The sequence below is a fragment of the Dromiciops gliroides genome, chromosome 6, assembly GCF_019393635.1.
Source record: "Dromiciops gliroides isolate mDroGli1 chromosome 6, mDroGli1.pri, whole genome shotgun sequence".
Lineage (NCBI taxonomy): Eukaryota > Metazoa > Chordata > Mammalia > Microbiotheria > Microbiotheriidae > Dromiciops > Dromiciops gliroides.
This window is the reverse complement of record NC_057866.1, coordinates 231,323,132-231,345,238: the sequence shown is the minus strand read 5'-3', so window position 1 is coordinate 231,345,238 and position 22,107 is coordinate 231,323,132. Positions and strand designations below refer to the sequence as shown.

At 39.3% G+C, this 22,107-nt stretch overlaps 1 protein-coding gene across 1 annotated transcript in view; it reads left to right on the top strand.

Annotated features, from left to right (window-relative positions):
- Window positions 1-22,107, top strand: part of ARHGEF38 (Rho guanine nucleotide exchange factor 38) — a 131,820-nt gene that overhangs the window by 36,682 nt on the left and 73,031 nt on the right. Inside the window, exon 3 of the mRNA XM_043973157.1 lies at window positions 20,677-20,800. Within this exon, the coding sequence (XP_043829092.1) occupies window positions 20,677-20,800 (124 nt within the window). The remainder of the gene's footprint in view (window positions 1-20,676; window positions 20,801-22,107) is intronic.

Below are 22,107 nucleotides of genomic sequence, written 5' to 3'. Positions count from 1 at the left end.
TATTTGATTTAACAAAAACATTAATTTCCTGCAATTCCACAAATATCTTGTCAACTCTGCAAAAAGTATCACTTTTATTTCACTAATAGAGCAATTATTTAGGTTTCAAGGCTAATATTGCAAGAGATGATAATACAAGATAACAAAAACTGTTCACAGCTTTTAATATTGAGCTCTTCTTGGGGACAACAGACTTTGGATATGTGAGATCTATTCACATTCATAATTATGATCTCCATCTGTGGAGGGTGGGTGTTAAGCAGTCTTAATGTCATTCAAATTTTCTTTCCTTTTGATGTTTACTTTCCCCTGGTCTCTTGCAGTTTTATTATTTATTATTGAAATTGTTCCATTTAACCATTATGGAGTTTGTAGCATAAGGTTTTGTTTGTTTTGGGGGGGATTTTTTTTGGTTTTATTTTTGTTTTTGTTTTGTGTGTGTGGACCTGATCTGTGGATTCTTTTGATTAGCACCTTCTTTTCTGTGTTCAAAAGTTCTGGATATGTAAGATCCAAACAAAGCTAAGGACATCCTCTGTCTCATTGGCTTTGGCAGTAAGAACAAAGGGAAATCTTGACCAATTATCTGAATTATATCTGAAAGTGATGACACAAGGGGAAAGGTAACAAAAGACACTGATAGAACCCTGATTCTGACTCTGGTCTTGTCTCTAACCCTTACCATAAGCTTTTTGTTCATAAACAGAAAATTTAAGACTGTGTTATCATGTATGTTTAGTAGATATTTAATTCTGCCAGATAAGTGGAGTACAACAATGCTGAACAGTTAGTGCCTTATATTCAGAACAACATGAACAGTATTGTGTTTGTGATATGGTCCTTGTGACTGAAAGTAAAAAAGTTTCCTATAAATTTTTATTGTAGAGATTACAAACAAAATTATCTTTTGAAATATGGAATCTAATAAAGAAAAAATTTTAAAACTACACAAGTGGTAAAAACTAAGTATTTCTTTCTAAAAATAAATTGTATTGATATCTTTTGTTTTTACTTTGCCTCAATTTCCCCCACATCCCTCCTTTTCCTTATTCTCAGGGAGTTCTACTATAGCTCATAACTCCCCACCTCAATTGGTCCACCAGCTTTATCTTTCCCAGTAACAAGGATTACAGGCATGTGCCATCATATGGAGGCAAAGAGTGTTTAAAAAAGAATTGAAAAGAGGATGGAGAAAAGAAAATAATGACAACCAAAGATTATTTTTTTCTTTTTCTTTTTCTTTTTGTTTTGCGGGGCAATTGGGGTTAAGTGACTTGCCCAGGGTCACACAGCTAGTAAGTGTCAAGTTTCTGAGATCGGATTTGAACTCAAGTCCTCCTGAATCCAGGGCTGGTGCTTTATCCACTGTGCCACCTAGCTGCCCCCAATGATTATTTTTTTAAAGATCATATCTCTTCTTTGGGACCATGCTGTTTGTTATTTTGTATCACTATACATTGTTATTTTCAATAACAAATAGAAGGATATGATGAAAAAATAAATTTCTGTTTCTCTATTATTTATCTAGTCCCAGATGTTGATGGGCAGAGTGTACAAGTATCTGAGAAAGATAATTTTATGGTCCTTCTGAATAATTGAATATTATTCAATTAAATTCAACAAATTTTCTTAAGTGTCAACTAAGGGCAGAACCTATGTGAGGTGCTAAAGGTGATACACAGTTTAAATAAAATATGGTGCCTACCTCAATGAAGCTTGCAGTCTAGTAGAAGAATAAGATATCGCCAAATTCCAATGTATTGCTTCTGTTCTTACGGAACTCACATGCTAAGGATCTACTTGGAAAATGCCTTTGGTGTAGACCATTTGAATTCAGGGGCTATAATTATGCTTTCTCTAATCCCCAATGGGAGTGATTGCCTTTCCTAGGGAAAATGTGTTTTGCATTTATCAATCAATCAACAAGCATTTATTTAAGGTTATGTGTGTATGGTGTTTGGTGCTAAGGATAGAAATACAAATGTGAAGCAATCCCTACCCTCAAGGAGCTGACATTCTGCTGGGAGGATATGACACCAAAGCATTTGTTGGACAAAGTGTCACATGATGCTTATGGACCCATTGAAGAGATGTAGACTAGATTATATTGCATTTAGTTGGATTTGGAAAAGATTGAATGACCAGACCCAACGAATAATCATTAGTAAGTCACTGTCAATTTGGAAGGAAGTCTTTTGTGAGTTGCACAAGACCCCTGCTATACAAAATGTCATTAATGACACAGATAAAGGCATCAATGCCATATTTGCCCAATTTAAAGGTAGCACAAAACTGAGAGGAATAGCTAAGACAATGACTGACAGAAAAGGAGTATTGCCATTGACAGTGCTCATGATACTCATGGTACTGGTCTCATGGTGCTCATTTACTAATTTTCTAGACCTGGAAAAAGATTTTGGAAAGGCCCTACATGTGTTCAAACTTGAGACTAATTAACAATCCACATACACAAAAATGGGGAAGACTATAATCTTAATGGGACAGCTAGGTGGTGCAGCAGATCGAGTGCTGTCCTGGAGTCAGGAAAACTCATATTCCTGAGTTCAAATCTGGCCTCAGACACTTCTTAGCTTGTGCAAGCCTGGGGAAGTGACTTAACAATGTTTGCCTCGTTTTCCTCATCTGTAAAATGAGATGGAGAAGGAAATGGAAAATCCCTTCAGTATCTTTAACCAGAAAACCCTAAATGGGATTACTGAGAGGAACAACTGAACAACAAAAATCTTAGTACATCTGTCATGACAATGAAAACGTTAATGTGGTCTTCTACTGCACTAGTCCAGAAAGAGGGAGGAGAAAATAGTCTTGCGGCACCCTTTCCTAAAACAACCACATGCAGAGTATTGTATGTGGGAGGCAGGGAATTTTGCATCCCCAGAGATCTTCTGTGCACACGTGCAACAGAACTGACATATGCCAGGAAGATTTAGACTGGATGCTGGTTAAATAGAAAGGGCCACCTCATTGCTAGAGGATTTCAAGAGGAAGCTGATGACCTTTAGTTGAGGGAGTCGTAGAGGGGATTCTTCTTCATGAGGCTCCTTCCAGCTCTGGCCCTTGGACATTCTGTGACTGTACCTAAAAGATCATCATCTTTAACTCACCAATTTCCCTTGTTTTATTTGGCCTACTCCTGAAATCCTGCTTCCCCCATTCCTACTTTTTAACCTAAGAAAGCAAGCTAGAGTAACTTTTCATGAATTGTAGCCCAAATTAATTTAAACATCTCACCAAATTAAAAAAAAATCTTTTCAGGGTGAGTGTATTAATGTATGGCTGTAATCCCAGGGACCAAGGAGGCTGAGGCTGGCAGATCTCTTGAGTCTGGAAGTATTGAACTTCAGTGGGTAAAGCCATATCACATTAACACTGTGGGGAATGGGTGTGGTGCCACCTAGGGAGGTTCTTAATAATCAATGAATCCAGGGGCAGCTAGGTGGCGCAGTGGATAAAGCACCGGCCCTGGATTCAGGAGTACCTGGGTTCAAATCCAACCTCAGACACTTGACACTTACTAGCTGTGTGACCCTGGGCAAGTCACTTAACCCCCATTGCCCTAAAAAAAAACACACAAAACAAAACAAACAAACAAAAATCAATGAATCCACCCAGGCCAGAAACGGAGAAGGTCAAAATGCCTATACTTACTGGAGTGGAACCAGGCCTATAAGTACCCCCTGCACATCCAACTTGAGCAAGATAAAAATACAGTCTTTAATAACCCAACAAACCTCACAAACTTCTCATTTCTGTAAAGCTTTATTAGTTAAAGGAGTCTTTACGTGTTGGAGAAGAATCCATTGGGAAATGTTAAACATTAAGAGCAAGCCATTGTTGCTGTTCAGTCATGTCCTATTCTTTGTGACCCTATTTATGGTTTTCTTGGCAAAAGATACTGGAGTGGTTTGCCATTTTCTTCTGTGGCTCACTTTATAGATGAGGAAACTGAGGCAAGCAGGGTTAAGTGGCTTGCCCAGGGGCACACTGCTACTATTGTATCTGAGGCCAAATTTGAATTCAGGAAGAGAAGTCTTTCTGACTTAAGGCCCAACACTGCAGCACCTAGCTTCCAGAAAAAGAAACCGTACAGGAATAAACTGTGTTACCAAATACAAAGCTACAAAGGCAGCTGGGTGGCACCGTGGTTAGAACACTGGGCCTGAAGTCAGGAAGACCTGAGTTCATTTTCACCCTCAAAAACTTACTAGTTCTATGACCCTGGGCAAGTCATTTAACCTTTATTCCTCTCAGTTTCCTCATCTGTAAATTGGGGATTATAATAACACCTATCTCTCAGGATTGTTCAGAAAATGAAATGAAATAATACTGGTAAAGTGCTCAGCACATTTGTTGTTGTTGTTCAGTCATGTCTGACTCTTTGTGACCTCATGAGCCATACTGTCCAGGGGATTTTCTTGGCAAAGATACTAGGGTAGTTTGCCATTTCCTTATCCAGATTAAGGCAAATGGAGGTTAAGTGACTTGTCCAGGGTCACAAAGCTAGTAAGTATCTGAGGCTGGATTTGAATTCAGGTCTTCCTGACTCCGGGCCCAACACTCTATCCACTGAGCCACCTAACTGCTTCCTAGCTTGCTATATAGTAGATTCTATATAAATTTTAGTTATTGTTACTATTAATATATCTGCATGCCTAAATAGATATATATTTGATGTTGAATTTTGCAAATTCTGAAGTTAACAAAAAATGTCCAATTAATGAGCATTTCCATGTATCACAGAAGAGATTGTACAACATTCATATACAAGAGTACATAGACTTCCCTCTCAAGTTCTGACAGAGCCATTGTTCTAAGCTGATTCTTCCCAGGGTTACCTCAGAGAGGCGCAATTACTGTGTGTGGCTCTCTGGAAGAGGCACAGTTTGCTGTCTTATTGAATTCAAATTGATTCTGGTTTACAAGCCATGATGCATTGGTATGCTGGTATGTGAAACCCCCTTTTATGGAATTGAAATCTCTCCTTCTGGCTTGCTCAGTAAACCCAAGATGAAGAAAGATGAGGCTTTTTTTTTTTAAATCCTTGTGTTATGGTTTTGTGATTGAAATTTTCCCCCTTGTTGATACATTTATAAGCACATTATAGGTTTCCTTCAGTAAGAAGACTCCTGCTTCCTTTAATTTTGATAATCAGTAGTCCAGATCAAAACCCACTGGGTCTTGTGAGGAGGAAAATGAAAACATTTCCTAGCTTTGTGTGGGGGGCTGTACTGCCTGGAATTTAAAGAGAGGAAGATGCTATTCAGATCTGTCTTAATATCTAAGACACAGCATTCATTCCATCTGTGGAAGGGGATCTCATGCTCCTCACCTCTTTTCTCAGGGCTTTCTGGTTTAAACAAGAGCTATTGGCTGTTCTTCCTTGTGAAGGTGCCATGTCCTGGTGTGAATACCTATAATAATTATGCCAAGCTTATAAACATGTTTAATGTCCTGCCCCCCATGACATGGACCCTGCTAGGCCTGGAGTCAATTGTCATCGACACAGATTTCCTTAAGCATGCAAACTCCAGGCCCAACAGAAATGATTCCAAGCCAGGAAGAAGTTATAGACTGGAGTCATCAAAACTGAACTAATTAATTAATCTATCAGATAACTAGGTGGCATGTTGGCTGGAGCACCAACCTTGAAATTAGGAAGATTTAAGTTCAAATTCTGTCTCAGATACTTACAGCTGTGTGACCCTGCATAGGTGACTTATTTTTTCTCAACATCAATTTCCTCATCTATAAAATGGGAATAATACTAGCAATCACCTCACAGGATTGTTCCAAGGATCAAGTAAAGTAATATATGCAAAACACTTTGTAAATCTTAAAGTACTAAATAAGTGTTAGCTATTATTATTGTTGGGGTAGTTAGGTGGTGCAGTGGACAGAACTCTGGGCCTGGAGTCAGGACGACTCACCTTCCTGAGTTCAAATCTGGTCTCAGACACTTCCTAGATTGTGTGACCCTGGGGAAGTCACTTAACCCTGTTTACCTCAGTTTCCTCATGTGTAAAATAAGCTGGAGAAGGAAATGGCAAACCATTTATTTCTTCCAAGAAAACCCCAAATGGGGTCATGGAGAGTCAGACATGATTGAAAAATGACTAGAAATTATCATTGCTATTGTTATTATATATTAATTGAATACCTACAGAATATAATATACATACTTGATCGAAATTTTGGCTAAAACATATTTGTTTGAATCAATGAATGAATTCTAGGCACTGTGAAAGATACAACTAAGATATTTGCCATGGTGTAACTTACCGGCATATAGGGCGGCTAGGTGCTCAGTGAAGAGAGCACTGGGCCTGGAGTGAGGAGGTCCTGAGTTCCAATTTGACCTCAGATAATTAGTAGCTGTGTGAGCCTGGGTAAATCACTCAACTTCTGTTTACCTCAGCTTCTTCATCTGTAAAATGGGAATAATGATAGCACCTACTTCTCAAGGTTGTTGTAAGGATCAAATGAGATAAAATTTGTAAAGTGTTCAGCACAGTGCCTACCATGTTGTAATTGCTAAATTAATGTTAGCTATTATTATTCAAATCTATTTTTTTTTGTTTTTTTTTTTTAGTGAGGCAATTGGGGTTAAGTGACTTGCCCAGGGTCACACAACTAGTAAGTGTTAAGTGTCTGAGGCCGGATTTGAACTCAGGTCCTCCTGACTCCAGGGCCAGTGTTCTATCTACTGCACCACCTAGCTGCCCCAGTTATTATTATTATTATTATTATTATTATTATTATTATTATTATTATTATTATTATTATTATTATTATATACAGGGTGTCCCAGAAGTCTTAGCGCAGTTAGCTTTAAATTGTCAAAACTTAAAATTTCACTAAGATTCTTGCAATGCCATGTACAATGACAATAGCAACTTATCTTTATAGTATACACTGTGATTTCTTCACAGCAGCCCTGTGACATAGGTAGTAGTATTGTTGAGGAAACACTTGGCCAACTGTCATATGGATGATGTGAGACGGACTATTTTTGCCTTCAGAAGATAAGCTCAGTTTCCTCATTTGGAGTAGCTAGGGTGGCAGATTGGCTAGAATGCTGGACTTGTAGACAAGGAGACCTGGGTTCAAATTTCCCTCAAACATTTCTATGCCATATGACCATATGTATAAAGCTCTGTTGCATGTTGTTGTCATCCGCAAAATAGGGGCAACAATAGTACCTAACTCACAATTGTGAAAACAAATTTTACATATCTATATATCCATGTATATCTATATATCTATATCTATCTCTATCCATCTATCTATCTACCTATCTATCTATCTATCTATCTATCTATCTATCTATCTATCTATCTATCTATCTATCTATCTATCTATCCATCCATCCATCCATCCATCCATCCATCTATCTATCTATCTATCTATCTATCTATCTATCTATCTATCTATCTATCTATCCATCCATCTATCTATCTATCCATCCATCTATCTATCTATCCATCTATCCATCCATCTATCTATCCATCTATCTATCTATCTATCTATCTATCTATCTATCTATCTATCTATCTATCTATCTATCCATCCATCTATCCATCCATCCATCTATCCATCCATCCATCCATCTATCTATCTATCTATCTATCTATCTATCTATCTATCTATCTATCTATCTATCTATCCATCCATCTATCTATCTATCCATCCATCCATCCATCCATCCATCCATCTATCCATCCATCCATCCATCTATCCATCTATCTATCTATCTATCTATCTATCTATCTATCTATCTATCTATCTATCTATCTATCTATCTATCTATCTATCATCTATCTATCTATATCTATGGAGAGCACTTTGCAAACTTTAACATCCTAAATAAATATTAGCTATCACCATATTGTCATCTGTGTAATGTGATGGGGTTGGGTTTGCTTAGATGAGCTAGAAGGTCTCTTTGGACTCTATCATTTGGTGATTCTGTGGCTCTTTATAAAAAGCCAAATAACAATCCAAGCTGTAAGCAGTAGTTCAAGACTGCAGAAAAAGAGGTGATAAAATGCATGCCATGATTGTTATGCAGATTGGGTAGGAATTCCTTCTGATAGGAATTTAGGGGGCAAAGGAACTATGTAAAGATTTTATGGAAGAGATAAGACTTGAGTTAGGCCTTGAAAGAAAGGTAGGATTTGAAAAAGAAAAGTCTGGGGGCAGGGAGATGGTAGGAGGGTCCTGTGAGGTATGAGGGGATAGAGTGGAAGCATCTCAAATTATACACATAGCATAGATACTATATGCTTCTCCAGCCTGGAGTGGTCACTGGTAAATAGGGGAAGTGGTTGAACAAAATGCAATAATCTGAAAGTCATGGAAGAAACAGCTGGCCTACCAAAATACATCCATACATGTGCTTCTATCTTGCTGTCTGTATGCTCTGTATTTACATGGTGTCTCCCTCAGCAGATGATGGAGTGTGAGATGCAGAGCAGGAAAGTACTGGGATCAGTTTTGGGCAGCACAGTTCAGTGAGGACATTAACAAGCCAGAAGATGTGCAAGAAGAAGGGCCAGAGATGTTAGAGGCCTCAGGGCCTTGGTACATGAAGAACATTGATGGGGCTGTGAATCTTTGGAGAAGAGATGGCTTAGCCTTAATGGGACAGCTGACAGAAAGTCACTGTGGAAGAGGGATTCAATCTTTTCTGCTTGGACCCTGAGGACAGAACTAAGGAGAGAACATTGAAAAGAAGCAAATTTAAACACCTTGTTGGGAAAACCAATCCCTAACAAACTAGAGCTGCCCCCAAAGGGAGATGCCTTTGGACATAAAGCAAAAGATGGATGAACACTTCAGTAGAAAGTCTTAGTTGACTATGAATTAGATGAAGCAGACACCAAGGTTCCTATTTGGAGGGGGAGGTGGGAAATGAGGTTTAAGTGACTTGCCCAGGGTCACACAGCTAGTAAGTGTCAAGTGTCTGAGGCTGGATTTGAACTCAGGTCCTCCTGAATCCAGGGCCAGTGCTTTATCTTCTGTGCCACCTAACTGTACCCCAAGGTCCCTTTTTTTTTTTTTGCGGGGCAATGGGGGTTAAGTGACTTGCCCAGGGTCACACAGCTAGTAAGTGTCAAGTGTCTGAGGCCGGATTTGAACTCAGGAACTCCTGAATCCAGGGCCAGTGCTTTATCCACTGCGCCACCTAGCTGCCTCCCAAGGTCCCTTTTGATACCCAAATTCTGTAATACTATGAGGGTTCTTTTGTTTTCTGCCTTGACTAGGCCATATTTTGAATACTTTTGGATGCCAAATTTGGGAAAAGACAGACAGAATGGGGTCTATAAGAAAGCAACCCTAATGTCTAAAGATCTGAAGGACTATTGTGGGAAAGAGGGCATAGAGGCAACCAGGTGGCCCAGCGGATAAAGCACTGGACCTGGAATTGAGAAGACTTGAATTCAAATCCTGCCCCAAATACTTACTGGCTGTGTGACCCTGGATAAGTCACTTAATCTCTGCCTCCATCTCCTCATCTGTAAAACAGGGATAATAATGGCACCTACCTCCCAGGGTTGTTGTGAGGATCAAATGAAATATTTGCAAAACATTCTGCAAACCATAAAGTACTGCATAAATGCTAGCTATTACAATGATTTGTTCTCCTCGGTCCTAGAGAACAGAACTAAGAGCAATAGGCAGAAGTTATAGAGAGGAAGGTTTAAGTTTCCTGATAATTAAAGCCGTCTATAAGTAGGCGGGGGCTACCTCAAGACCCCACCCCCACCCCATTGTAAATTGCAAAGGCTTCTTGTCCAGTTATAGAGCAATTGGACAGATATCCTCTAAAGTTCCATCCAAGACATAGAGATATAGACTTGCTCTCCTAGTACTTACCTTCAATAATATCTAAGGCACCCATGATTTCATTGATGTATATATTTCCTCTGATGACTCCGACTGCAAGTCCCTGTCGGTAGATGGTCTTCGAGTGTTGGTCTGAACAACAATAAAACTGTCAGCTGATGGATGGTCCAGGTTACAGAAATGAGCTTTTTAAAATTTAGCTGGGTAGTCCTCAGAGTCTGTCATTGCTCCCACACAAAGACCTCATAGCCTACAAAGCAATGAGGTCTCTCATGCTAGACTCATGGAAAGATGTGAGAGAGATGACAATAGGTGGAATGGAATGAATGCTCAGACCTGAAGAATGGTCATAAATGAGGCAATGTCATCTCTATTGAGGGGGCCTAAGGATCTGTCCTGGGCCCCATGTTTTTTCAACATTTTAATAAATGATTTGGTTGAAGCCATAGATGGGATAATGATCAAATTGGCAAAAAATACAAAAGCTGGGAGCGATAGCCAATCAGAATTAGTATCCAAAAAGATCTTGGCAGACTAGAACAGTGGGCTAAATCTATTAAAAATGCAACAATAAGAATAAATAAAACAATAATGTACTTGTGTCCAAAATTTTGAATTTATAAATTCAGGGTGGGGGATGGAGAGACAACAGTTTGGGTGAAAAACTGTCAAAGCTCAAAATGAATCAACCTTGCCACCTGACAGCCCCTATCAACTGCACCCACAAAAAAAAATTTTAATCTATACTTCATTAAGAAATGATAGTATCCAAATTGTGTTCTAGCCAGACCACATCTGGACAATTGTGTTTAGTTCTGGCTACTACATTTAGGAAGAGCCTTGACTGACGAACTGTTAGAGCAACCAGGATGGAGAAGGAACTTACTAGGGATGCTCCCTAAAAAAAGAGAAGTTTTGTGGGTGACATGATGTGGAATTCTAGGGATGAGGTCTTTTTTTCTGGCTTCAGTTCAGGCCTAAACAAGGAGCAATGGGGTAAAAGGTGCAGGAATTCAGACTTAAGAAGATTGTAAAGAAGGACTTTCCTAACAATTAGCGCTATCCAGAGCTTTTCAAGCAGTGGCTAGAATTACTGGCTAGGTTGTGGAAGGAATTCTTGATCAGGAATGGGTTGGATGTGATGGCCTTTGGAGATTTGTTGTAACTGAGATTCTGCAAGTCAGTGACCTGTCAAAACTTTATTACTATAACCTTCAAGAACTTGGGGTGAACTCCATTATATAATGAGACTGAAGAGTAATTCTGTAGTGGAAGTTATTTCCAATACTAGGCACAAACGAAATCCTTTGATGACTTTATCAATCCTTTCACCATGAAAATCATCCTCCATGAACTCAAATTCTGTGGATCTGCAGTCAGAGCTGACTTAACCTAGTTCACAATTCAGCTCCATCAGACTGCTTCAATCTCGTGGACGGATGTGGAGTCTATGCATCAAAGGCCAAATGGTTCAGTTCAATTGAAATCTTCACTCATTTTGGTCTATCCACACTAATGGCTTCTGACCTAGAATATATCAGGACAATTAGCTGGTAATTTGTGCATTTAACTGGAAGATTAACTTACAGGAACTCTTGGCTAGCAGGGACCCAAATTCAACCTGCAGTCTGACTCAATTAGCTAATATGGATTCCAGCTTCACTGCAGGAATTTCACACATACAAATGAGCACTTGTAAGAAACCTGGTGGAATAAGCACTAGTTCAGTCTGTACAGCTTTGTAATCTGTAAGCCAACTGTCTAAATAAATACCATATTAATTGGATAATTATCCTAGCCCACTGGTTGCCAAATGTTTCTTGCCAACCTCCCCTCCTGCCATTAAATGTTCTTTATGCTCAATAGGCAGTTTTTTATTTCCTTCACCTTTCTTCTTGCTTCTCTTCAATTTTAATTTAAACACCCCCCTAAACAAACAAACAAAAAAGGAATCCCTGGCCTTTTTTTCTCAATATGTTCTACTCTGTCTCTCTTCCTTAAGGTCCCCCACCACGGGTGCTGCAGTAAGCTTAAAAGGCTCACAAGACTCAGCGTTAAATTTTCATGTGAGCATTGATATGTTGGGAAATTGGCAAATGCTGCATATCAGGACATAATTTATTGTTTTCTTGATTGTCTAGACCAAAGACATCAAACTCATGAGCTCTGCAACTGCATGCAGCCCACAGCACTACCCAGCGTGCCTGAACTAGATTAAAATTTAATTGGGAAATGTTCAATAAAATAAATAAAAATACAATAAAACACAAATAATGTCAACATACAGTTTTCTAAGTTAATATGTACTAACAGGAATCCTTATGTACAGTTTAGTGGCTTCCATTTTTATTTGAGTTTCACTCCAAAGTGATGGAGAAAATGCTATTCATACAGATTAAACTTAAGAGTGTATTATGTGTATATTTTTTGGGAGGAAGAGGTTGTTAAATATTTACCAGCAGACCCCTGAGAAGGCCCTGACCACTTATCCTTCTATCACTTACTCACTCCTTTCAGTCATTTCTGACTCTTCATGACCCCATTTGGGGTTTTCTTGGCAAAGATTCTGGAGTGGTTTGCCATTTCCTTCTCTAGCTCATTTTACAGATGAGGAAACTGAGGCAAACAGGGTTAAGGAACTTGTCTAGGGTCACATAGCTAGTGTCTGAAGTCAGATTTGAACTCAGGAAGATGAGTGTTCCTGCCTCCAGGCCTGGCACTCTACCCATTGCACTACCTACCTCTTCATCTCTTAGTCTCCATAATAGTTCAGTATTGACTAAGGACTCAGATATCCATCCATTTGGGAGGAATACGCTACAGCCTCACTATGAGACTGTCTAGGGAATGTAAGACCAACTTAAAGCAAAGTCTTTGTTGTACTCAGATTATTTCCCATGGTAGATTTACCCTGTGTGAATTCTGTTGTGATACTTAACTGTTTTTCTCTAGTTGGAACCTATACTTGTTAAGCAAACCAGACAAAAACCACAAGTACTGAGTAGCTCATCATAATTAAAGCCCACACTCCTCTCTTTCTAATGTTAAGCATAAAGGATAGAGCTCCCCACTTCATGTTAAGATAATTCATAAATGTCCATTTGCTCCCTGATCCCACAACCTCTAACACTCCATCCAGAGAATTGTAGCATTGTAGCCCAATCACACATTTGGTCAATGTATCTGGAGTGTTAATATAACAAGTCCACCTCCTGAAGTTGACAGAATTTTCAGTGATGGTTAAACATGTCATTTGCAAATTTCATAGCATCATAGCTCTAAAACTGGAAGAGACCATAGGGACAATGTAGTCTAGCACCTTTCTTTTACAGAGAAAGAAGAGATAGGGGCAGCTAAGTGGTGTAGTGGATAGAGTGACTGGCCTGGAGTCAGGAAGATTCATCTGGGCAAGTCACTTAACCCTATTTGCCTCAGTTTCCTCAGCTTTAGAGTAAGCAGAAGGAATGGGCAAAGTGGCCCAGTATTTTTTGCCAAGAAAACTCCGAATGGGGTCACAAAGAATTAGAAACAACTGAAAATGACTGAAACAATAACAACAAAGCCCAGGGAAGTTAAATCACTCGGCTACGGTTAAACAAGTACCAATATTTGTCATTAGAATTTGAATCCAGATCCTCTAACTCAAATTACACTGTACAAGGCTGCCTCCCATTGTCTCCACTCTTCTTTTAAATTCCTTACAATATTAATGTCAAATAATGATTTATATGTAAGCAGCTAAGCTGTATAGTAGATGGAGTTCTGTACCTGGAGTCAGAAAGATCCTAGTTCAAATCCTGCCTATTAGCTGTGTGATTCTGAGCAAGGCACTTAACTTCTGTCAGTCTAAGTTCCTTTATCTGTAAAATGAGGATAATAATCACACGGTTCTTGTGAAGGTAAAATGGGATAATATATGTCAAGCACTTTAAAAACCTTCAAATGCTGTGTAAGTGCTATTATTGTTGTTGTTGTTATTTATTAGATGTGTTCACAGAGTATGCATTTTATACAAAGAATCTTGAATTTGTATTGCTAAAATGTGATCAGTGTCCAAAGCAATAGATTTGGAGTTAGAGAGATTGAATAAAAATACAACTTACAAATTTCAGGGCAAACAAATCACTTCTCCTCTCCTGAAATAAAGGGACTGGACTATAACACTTAAATTTCCGTCTAGTTTGGAATCACCTGATCCTATGTAAATCATCTGATCCAATATGTATTTATATAATGCTTATGTATATAAATGATCTTTTTACCGTTTTCATCAGTCAGAATTAGGTTATTTCTACATACTGAGTTGACAGTATAGGTACCACCTGGAGATTGTATTGAATTAATGGATGGATGGATAAAACATTTATTAACTGCTTAATATGTGCAAAGCAGCATGACCCCATTCTGGGGATACAAATAGAAAAGTAAGAGTCCCTGTTCCCAAGGTGTTCACTTTCTGATACCGATGGGCCAAGAGCAAGCAATGTGTGAGATGACCTGGAACTGTGATCTGAGACAATTCTATTAAAATACTTAGTGAATGACTAGCCCATCCCTCACTTTCATACATTCTGTTTTTCTTTCCCTAGCTGAGGCTGAACTGATAAAGTCAAAGGATATTAGCTAGAGCAATGAATCACAGAATTTTTGGAAGAGATATCAGTTACCATCGAGTTTGATCCATACTTGAAAGAAATTTCCATTACAATACACCTGACCATGGATTATCCCATCTTTATTAGACCTCTAAAGAAGAGGGACCCTCTACTTCTCAAGGCACTCCATCCCACTTTGGGACAGTTATGTCAGGAAGTATTGGCTTTTTTCCATATTACTCAGTTGCCCCCCAAAAAACTCCAATAAAAATAAAATAAAAAACAAAGTATGCTTCAATCTGCATTCAGACTCTGGAGCATTTTTCATAAGACCTTTGGAATTGTCTTGGATCGTTGTATTGTTAAGAATAACTAAGTCATTCACAGTTGATCATCACACAACATTGCTGTTACTGTGTACAGTTTTCTGGTTCTGTTCACTTTACTGTGTATCAGTTCATATAAGTCTTTCTAGGTTTTCTGAAAGCATCCTGCTGATCATTTCTTATAGCACAATAGTATTTCATTACAATCATAAAGTTGTTTTTTGTTTTTTGTTTTTTTTTTTCAGGCTAATGAGGGTTAAGTGACTTGCCCAGAGTCACACAGCTAATAAGCCTCAAGTGTCTGAGGCCGGATTTGAACTCAGGTCCTCCTGAATTCAAGGCCAGTGCTTTAACCACTGCACCACCTAGCTGCCCCTCAATCATATAAAGTACTGACTTTTTGCAACTTGTGCCAATTAATGCTGGTTCTATGCTCTTGGACCAAACAAAAAAAGTTTAATATGTTAGATGGCTTCATAGATAGAGTTCTTGACTTGAAGCCAGGAACATCTGAGTTCAAAGCCTGCATGAAAATACCTCTCACTTAACCTCTATCTGTTTCAGCTTCCTTATCCATAAACTATTAATAATAATAGCTAGCATTTATATGGCTATTATCATCTCATTTTGTTCTCACAACAACCCTGGGATGTAGGTGCTACTATCATCATCCCTGTTTTACAGACAAGGAAACTAAGGCTAAGAGATTAAGTGATTTGTCTGGAGTCACATTTAGTAAGTGTCAGAGGCAGGATTCGAACTAAAGTCTTCCCGACTCTAACTTTATCACTCTATTGCACCAGTTAGCTGCCTTACAAAATGAAGAGGTTGGGGGCAGGTAGGTGGCGCAGTGGATAAAGCACCAGCCCTGGATTCAGGAGGACCTGAGTTCAAATCCGGCCTCAGACACTTAACACTTACTAGCTGTGTGACCCTGGGCAAGTCACTTAACCCCAATTGCCCTGAAAAAAAAAAATGAAGAGGTTGGACACAATGGCCTCTTAGGTCCCTTACAACTTTATATCTATGAACCTATGATTCTATCTCTTCTACACAGCTGGCGTGTCCTCCTTGAATCTTCTTTTCTAAAGGCTAAACACCCTCGTTTCTTTAAACCAATCCTCCTATAAAACATGGCATCAAGACCCCCCTCCATCTCAGCTGCCCTCCTCTGCACTCTCTCCAGACTATCAGTGTGTCCAGAACTACACACAGTACACTGGACGGGGTCTGACTAGAGCAACAGGCCAAGAGATCACTACCTCATTCTTGGAAAATGATGCCTTTCTATGGTGCTCTATCCACTGTGCCACCTAACTGCCCCCCTTATAATTTTTTTCCCCGGGGCAATGAGGGTTAAATGACTTGCCCAGGGTCACACGGCTAGTAAGTGTCAAGTGTCTGAGGCCAGATTTGAACTCAGGTCCTCCTGAATCCAAGGCCGGTGCTTTATCCACTGTGCCACCTAGCTGCCCTTTCCAGTGATTTTTTTAAAAAGTCATTTTAAAAACCTGTTTGGGATCCTGTCTCTTTCTATAACTCAAGAATCTACCTTTCTAAACCTGGTTGGTCCTTCCCCTGGGGTCATATGTATCTCCTAAGATTTTGCTACCTGGGAAATTGAAGTGCCATGTGAATTTTCTTTTTCAAAAATTGCCTTGAGCTACATTAAATTTTTGGAAGGAGGTAGTCAGTTTTATGACTTACAAAATGCACACATCCTTGATGATAGAAAAGAATATTGACATTAATCTTTAAACCTTTCTGTCCTGGGAAGTTGAATTAAAGCTTTATATTATTATTATTATTATTATTATTATTATTATTGTTTAATATCTGGTAAACACCTGCAGTGAGGCAATATTATAGACAGACTGCAGAATGAGATAACCCCTTTGCTAAATTGATTTGGATTTTAAATTGGGCAGGCGGGTCACCTAGCCTAAGGAAAAGAATGGGAAAAATAAGTGTTTGATGTAAAACTCAAGGCCATACAAAGAAGAACCTTAAATTTCAGGGAAGAAATTTTTCCCTCTGTGTTCAGGGAGTTTTGCTTTTGTATTTTTGTTCCCAATTTCTAGAACACAGCAGGTTCTTGGAAAATGTTTATTGATATGAATGAGTTAAGCCACTGAGCATTGTATTCAATATTCTGTTGAGCAATAAAGTCTTTCTGTACATCCCCTCACCCCTCAGCACAACCCCACTACTGGCATCAAATCAAAACTAATAGTGGGGACAGCTAGGTGGTGCAGTGGATAAAGCGCCAGTCCTGGATTCAGGAAGACCTGAGTTCAAATCTGGCCTCAGACACTTGAAACTTACTAGCTGTGTGACCCTGGGTAAGTCACTTAACCCTCATTGCCCCACAAAAACAAAACAAAACAAAACAAACAAAAAACCTGACAGTGCCAGTGCAGCTAGGTGGCACAGTGGATATAGCACTGGCCCTGGAGTCAGGAGGACTTGAGTTCAAATCCAGCCTCAGACAGTTATTAGCTGTGTGACCCTGGACAAGTCACTTAACCCCAATTATCTCCTCCAAAATAAATAAACAAAAAATCCCCTAAAACTGCCTACAGAAAGAGCAAGTCAATGTGCTGCCCTATTTTTCCACTGGTCATAGCTATGACTTCCCAGACCAGAACACTGTTTCCTGACTACACCTTCCTTATATGTGTTATCTCCCTATCATTAGCATGTGAGCTCCTTGGAAGCAGAGACTGTGTCCTTGGACTTAGCACATATCCTCTTGATAAAAATTAAATTTCATTCACCCATTTGCTCATTCATTCATTTATTCAACATAAGTGAACAAGGAACAGGACGAAGAATTAGGATTCTATCTGCCTTTGCTCTATCATTAACTTATTGCATGACCTTGAACAAATAATCAGATGTCATCTTGTTTTATTGCCTATAACATGGTAAATATAACTTAACCATTAACAAGAACATTGTTATGATAAATGAAATAATGCATCTGAACCCCTCCAAGCTTTTCAGAATAAAGTCACTGGATAAATACTTCACATTAATAATAGTGGCATCCCTTGTGTATGAAAGCCTCAATATAAAAAACAGAAACACTAAAAAAAATTTGATTCTCCTCCACACACATCTTAAAAGACTTTTTGCTTGACAAAACAATTTATTGAAGATTGCTTCTACTATATCTAAAATAAATCCAAATAACAAAAAGTTGATTCAAATGCCTCTTTTCAGAATGTGCCTATTACACAAAACAAGTGATATTGCAGTATATACCCCTATTGTTGACAGCCCATTTCTCTTTTAGGGTATTCACAGTTATGTAGCTCTGGACCTCTATTTGTAATCAGCATTAATAAAAGGGCCCCATTGCTTTTGTATAAACTGCACAGTGTAGCAAACTAGCTTAATCAAAGCTATAAATCGGTGAGAGACCAGCATCTTATCCACAGGTGCTGACACCCTGGTGGAACATGAACTTCCTTCCTGCTTTTGGTTCCCCATAGGAATGAAATCCCATAGGGAATGAAAGGGGGATACTCCACATCTCTGATGGATTGATCCTGGATTGAACCAGTGGGATAAGGTCTTTTGGAAAGATGCTGCCCCTTTTAGCAGCCTAGTATAAGCACTAGATTTGGATAAGTTGCTTGGACAAGATTTTACCTAGGAAGAGAGATCTTGTTATGGGCCTGAGTATGGGGGCTACCTTGGGGTGCTAAGGGTACTCCTGGTCTGGGTAAGGGATCATACTTCTCTGACCACATATTTAGCCCAAGAGGTGGGGAACAGAGCTCATGGACAACCTGGGCATGAGGAATGAGCTTGGAAGGGGTCCCCTGGATTGTGGTCCATGCTTGCTTTCACCTCCACCACAGGAGTTTGCTCCAAGGGCCAGAATTCCTCATTATGATTCTGCTTCTAGTATAGAAGGACTGTGATGTTAACAATCTAAATGTGATATCTAAAAAAAACTAATGTGTGGTCACCTTAAATAAGAAGCTTTAGCACCAGTCTTTGGGCATTAAGCTTTTATTAAAGCATACTAGGTATTAGAAAAAAGAGAACACCTAGAGTTAAGAAAAGGCCTATCTCGCCTAGCATTCTAGTCTGGTCTGGTTCTTCCTCAAGTCCTCCGCCAAGAGCCTGCTTCAACCATGAACTGCTCTCAAACTGAGTGTAGAAGCTTTTTATAGGTCCGGAGCAGAGACGGTCCTTACACACTGCTTCAAGCTGATTGGTAGGAGCCATCCAAATCCATTGGCTCACTGAACTTGAAGTTGAGTTCAAAGTCCTTAGTTTCTGAGAACAATACCTTCTTAAGGGCTAGCCAGGGGCGGTTACAATCTAATTAACTTGAAGTAGGCTAATCAGCAAAGTCAATCACTCTCACTTAATTCAATCAGTTTAGATTAATCTCCAGGTGAGCCTTTGAGTATCTGCCAAAATCCCATTATTTTCTCACAGGACTAAAGAGCCAAAGGTTGTAGACTGGGGGAAAAACCCCACAACCATCCCAGGCAGCCAGTCTGAGCATCATTGTTAGTGCTTAAAGGAGCCACATTTCCTCTTCAGTTCATTAGGAGAACCTTGGTATATTGTCTGTCCCATGTTGTTGTTGTTTGTCCTTGGTTCTAGAAAAGGACCATGACATGGGAGGTGACGTTATGACTTGGAATCAAATGGATTTAAGTGAGGGAGGGCTGTGCAAAGTCACCAGCCTCACTCTCTCCTCCAGAGCCACCTAGGTCCAGTGGCAAAATATATTATCAGGATGACTATAGATGGCCTGGGATGTTGTAGGCAATTGAGGTTAAGTGACTTGCCCAGCGTCACAAAGCTAGTAAGTGTCTGAGGTGAGATTCGAACTCAGGTCCTCCCAACTTCAGAAGCAGTGCTCTATCCACTGTGCCACCTAGCTGCTCTGCCTGTCCTATATGGGGAAAGTCCAAAGGTGATCGTTAAATAGTACCACAACTATAGCAATGCTTCATGGGCATTCTCACCAACGGAGAGTCTATGTTTCACAAAATTAATTTTCCAGATAACTAAAGCTTAATTCTTCTAGGATAAAAACCCTTTAGAAAATTTAACCATTTAATGGAAATCTTTCTAAAGAGCCAGTATGGTATAACAGAAAGGATCTACCTGAGGAGTCAGAAGGCCTCAGATTCATTGCCTTCTAGGTGACTGGGTCACCTGGGGCAAGCCAATTCATCTAAAAATGAATAGCATTTCAGATTTTTTCCCTTTATTTTAGGCTTATTTTTAGAAAATTCAATGAGATATAGTCATGTTTCAGTTTACAGGTAAAGACAATACTTGGATCTTAATCCTGACCTTCACCAGAGACTTTAGAGAGATAACAATAAGTTTCTTTTTTTTTTTAAGCTGTGACACCCGCTGAACATTGACTTGTCAGCACTTCCAGGATGTTTGCTTTTGGACTGGCTTTGTAAAAAGGCATTTATCCAGGACCAGTTACAATTTATGCTGACTGAGCAGCAAAAACTTCTGAGTTCATTTGTTCTGGTATCTATCTATTTCCCCTGAGAAGGGCAGATGGGTAAAAGTAAACTCTATGTGTTCTTCAGACATTTTACCTTTATTTTCAATATGATGTTCATAGGGATTATGGAATGGGGAGCTTGATTTGTCCAATATACACAACTCCTTCAAAATAAAGTCAGGTAACCTGGGCATCAATCCAGCTTTGTTTTGGGATTGGGAAAAAAAAAAGTGTCTGTGCTCTGGAAATCACAAACAGAGATGTTTACACAAACTGTTGCTGAAGTGTCATGGGCTGGTGTGCAAGCCCCTTACAGCTTAGCAAAAGAAAGCGAATAACATACATTGCACCTTCTGTCAGCCCCAACTCAGTGTTTGTGTTTCTTCAGATTGATAGGTTTGACGCGGATGGCTTGTTTAGCAACATCCAATCGGTGCATCAGATATCAGCCAAGCTGTTGTCATTGCTGGAAGAAGCCACGACAGACGTGGAACCAGCCATGCAAGTAATCGGTATGTTTATTTTCTTCTTGAGTTCTCCAGAGCACCAGGAAATAATATTTTAATAACCCCTGCCTTGGTCTTGATTTTACATTCCTTCCATATCCCCCAGGAGACCTAGAATTGCAAAGTCCATCTCTAGTCTCACTTTAATTATATAAAATCTATGTTTCCAAATGGGTTGGTATCCATTTGCCAAAGTAGTGGCACTAAGCATTCCATCATCTTCCTAATTTGCTACTTCCTATACGCATTTCCATCTAGAATTTCTTTTCCTCTTTCTTTTCCTCTTCTTCCTCTCTCTCCCTCTCTTCCTCTCTCCCTCCCTATTTGTCTCTGTCTCTGTCTTCCCCCCTCTTTTAATGCCTAAGAGTTAAAGTTTTAAATCAACACATGACTTTACTGACTTTAGTAGCTCTATTAAGATTATGTGTCTTTAGAAATATCTATAACTTTGTAGCCCACAGATTTTTTTTTAATTTACACTAAAAATTTTTGTTAACACTACAGTACTTTGACCCCCTGGAACTTTTTACATTTCCTTTTAGTTTATTTCCTGATTTCCTTTTTTCTGTCTGTGATTTGATGCTCACAGATAGTCTAAGAGTTTTTTCTCTGCTCCAGCGTTAAAAATAACTCAAGTTAAACTAAACTAAAACTATACCTAAAAATAACAGTTAAAAATAACCCTAAGGATTTCTGTGTGAGAAACACTGGGACCAAGTCTTGTACTCTCCATTCCTTGCCAGTCCTTCCCATGACTGTTTCTGCAAAGATAGCTCAGTCACCATAAACCCCTTGAAGGCAATAACCTCTGTTTTGTATTCTGTACGATGCCAAAGAGGCTGTGAGCTCTTGATATCCTGATTATTGATAGCACCAGGAGACAGAAAGTTTTGGTTTTTTAAAGCCATCCCTGGTTGGCAGTTGGAGCCTTTCCTGATTTATCTCAGATTTTTCTACAATCCAGCCTGACTGACTCACTTGCTATTCCCTGAAATCATCCTTCAGTCCCCCAACTCTTTGTCTTTTCACAGGCGGTCCTGGGGGTCCAGGCCTGGAATGTTCTTCTTCTTCATCTCCATCTCTTAAGATCCTTAGCTTCCTTCAAAGCTCATCTTGGGTCTCACTTTCTATGGAAAACTTCCTGGCCCCTCTACTTCATAGTGCTCACTTCTGCCTCAAATTATATTACATTTGCTCCTTTCTACAAGTTTCTATCCCCACCCCTATATAAGCACCTGGAGGACGGACGGGGGGAGGGGGAGAGAGGGGTGTTTAATTTTTATTTTCTATCTATCCTCAGCCCTCAATGCATA